At 43.1% G+C, this 2,146-nt stretch overlaps 1 protein-coding gene across 1 annotated transcript; it reads left to right on the forward strand.

Annotated features, from left to right (window-relative positions):
* Positions 1-932: 932 nt before the first annotated feature.
* Positions 933-1,739, forward strand: LOC109166717. The gene has a single exon (XM_019315641.1). It carries the CDS (start codon positions 933-935, stop codon positions 1,737-1,739), a length of 807 nt encoding a protein of 268 aa, XP_019171186.1.
* Positions 1,740-2,146: the final 407 nt, after the last annotated feature.

Here is a 2,146-nt window from a genome sequence, read left to right on the forward strand (position 1 = left end):
AAGTCTATTATATGCTACAGCAAGAATACGAGTGAGACTGACAGGGACGATGTGGCACAAATCTTAGGTGTAGTTCAGGCTCCTAACTTTGGGAACTATTTGGGGCTCTCCTCTTTTGTTGTAAGGAATAAGAAGGCGGCTTTCTCATATATTGAGGACAAAATCAAGCACAGGATTGGATCATGGAATAAAAAGTTGTTATCATAGGCAAGCAAGGAAATCTTGTTGAAAAGTGTAGCACAATCCATTCCTACGTTTTCAATGAGTGTTTTATTGCTACCTACATCTGTTTGTACGGCTATTGAGAGAGTTATGGACCGCTATTAGTGGGGGACAGGTAATGATCGGGAAATACACTGGAAGGCATGGGACAAAGAAGCATGGTGGCCTGGCTTCAAGGACCTCCGGGCATTTAATTTACCTATGCTTGGGAAACAGGCGTGGCGGCTACTTACTAAACCAGAATCCTTGGTGGCTTCCATTTATAAAGCTAGATATTATCCCAAGGGTTCATTTTTTGATGCAGAAATAGGAAACAACCCCAGTTTTTGCTGGCGAAGTATTATGGCATCTAAAGGCCTAGTTTGTAGTGGGGTAAGGCGCAGGATTGGAAATGGTGAGACCACACTCATATGGGCTCATCCGTGGATACAGAATGACCAGGAACCTATGATACAGACGTAGATGCCTATGCAATTGGCAGAGGCAAAAGTTGTGGGTTTAATTGACCAAGACACTGGTACGTGGGATCATTCAATCCTCACTGATTTATTCCAACCTACAGATGTGGAAAATATTTTAAAGATACATGTTTCCCCAGAATATGATGATACCTGGTATTGGCATGGAGACCCCAAAGGAATTTACTCAGTAAAAAGTGGATATAGGCACATCATAGGAGATTATGAGCATAGTGATGGGATATTTAATAAATGGCTCACCCTATGGAGTCTCAAAATTCCCCCAAATGGAAAACATTCATATGGAGAGCAATTAGTGATATCCTCCCTACCACTACAAATTTGATTATAAAGAGGGTGGATGTGGATCCAAATTGTACCATGTGTGGGATCTCTCAAGAGGACACTATGCAGGCTTTGGTGTTGTGTGACTTTGCAAAAGCCATATGGGAACAATCTAACATTCCAATCCCCAATATTATGACAAATGTTTTTCACATTTGGTTTATTGATCTTCTAAATGTTCTAGACTCTAATGGAATATTGCATGCAACAACGATTTTATACCATATTTGGAGAGCACGGAACGGAGTAGTATGGGATGTTGTCCTTCCACGACCGAGGAAATTGTTAGCCATGGCCGCATCCATGCATGCATGGCGCCATGCACGGACCACCGCTGCCGCCACGCCAATAGCCGAGCACCCGGGACTGCCACTGCCACACAAACAGCTGACCACCGCTGCTGCCACAACAGCTGTACCACTGCCCAGGAATTTCCGGATAGACGTCGGCTTCCTCCACGACTCGGGCAAGGCAACGGTAGGGGCGATGCTCCTCGATGCGAATGGGGGATATATTGCGGCATTCAGTGCCCCTCTCCCGGTTTGTTTTTCACCACTCATGGCCGAAGCATTCACGTGCAAGGAAGCCTTATCATGGTTAAAGAATCGTGGCGAAAGTTCAGTACGGCTCTACACAGATTGCCTGTCATTACAGCGCTATCTCACCTCACCACCATCTACAGTTCGTTCGTTCGTACGTTGGCTATGCTATTGATAGCTGCAAAACAATTACGACTTCGTTTGATTTCTGTTCATTTAATTTTATTCCTAGATCAGACAATTATTTAGCGCATGCTTTATCATCCTCTGTGTTCCAGCAGTCTACTATTATGTATTGGGATCTATCCCCACCTGACATTATTGCGACTTATTTCTAATGAAATTACCACTTTTTTTTTTAAAAAAAAAAATCTCAATTCAAGTCTAACAAGGGCACACAAATTTAAGCATCAATAACCGGGAAAGTGTAATAAACATAGTAACATACCTAAATGAGATGCAGAGACTCGAACATAGATATCTTGGCCTCCACTTGTGAACTCCCTCATATCTATCAACTCTCCATACCAAGCAATGCATGTTGGAATATGGACTACATCAATGAACGAGAAGCAGAGATGG

This window comes from Ipomoea nil, unplaced genomic scaffold (assembly GCF_001879475.1).
Source record: "Ipomoea nil cultivar Tokyo-kokei standard unplaced genomic scaffold, Asagao_1.1 scaffold0117, whole genome shotgun sequence".
Classification (NCBI taxonomy): Eukaryota; Viridiplantae; Streptophyta; class Magnoliopsida; order Solanales; family Convolvulaceae; genus Ipomoea; species Ipomoea nil.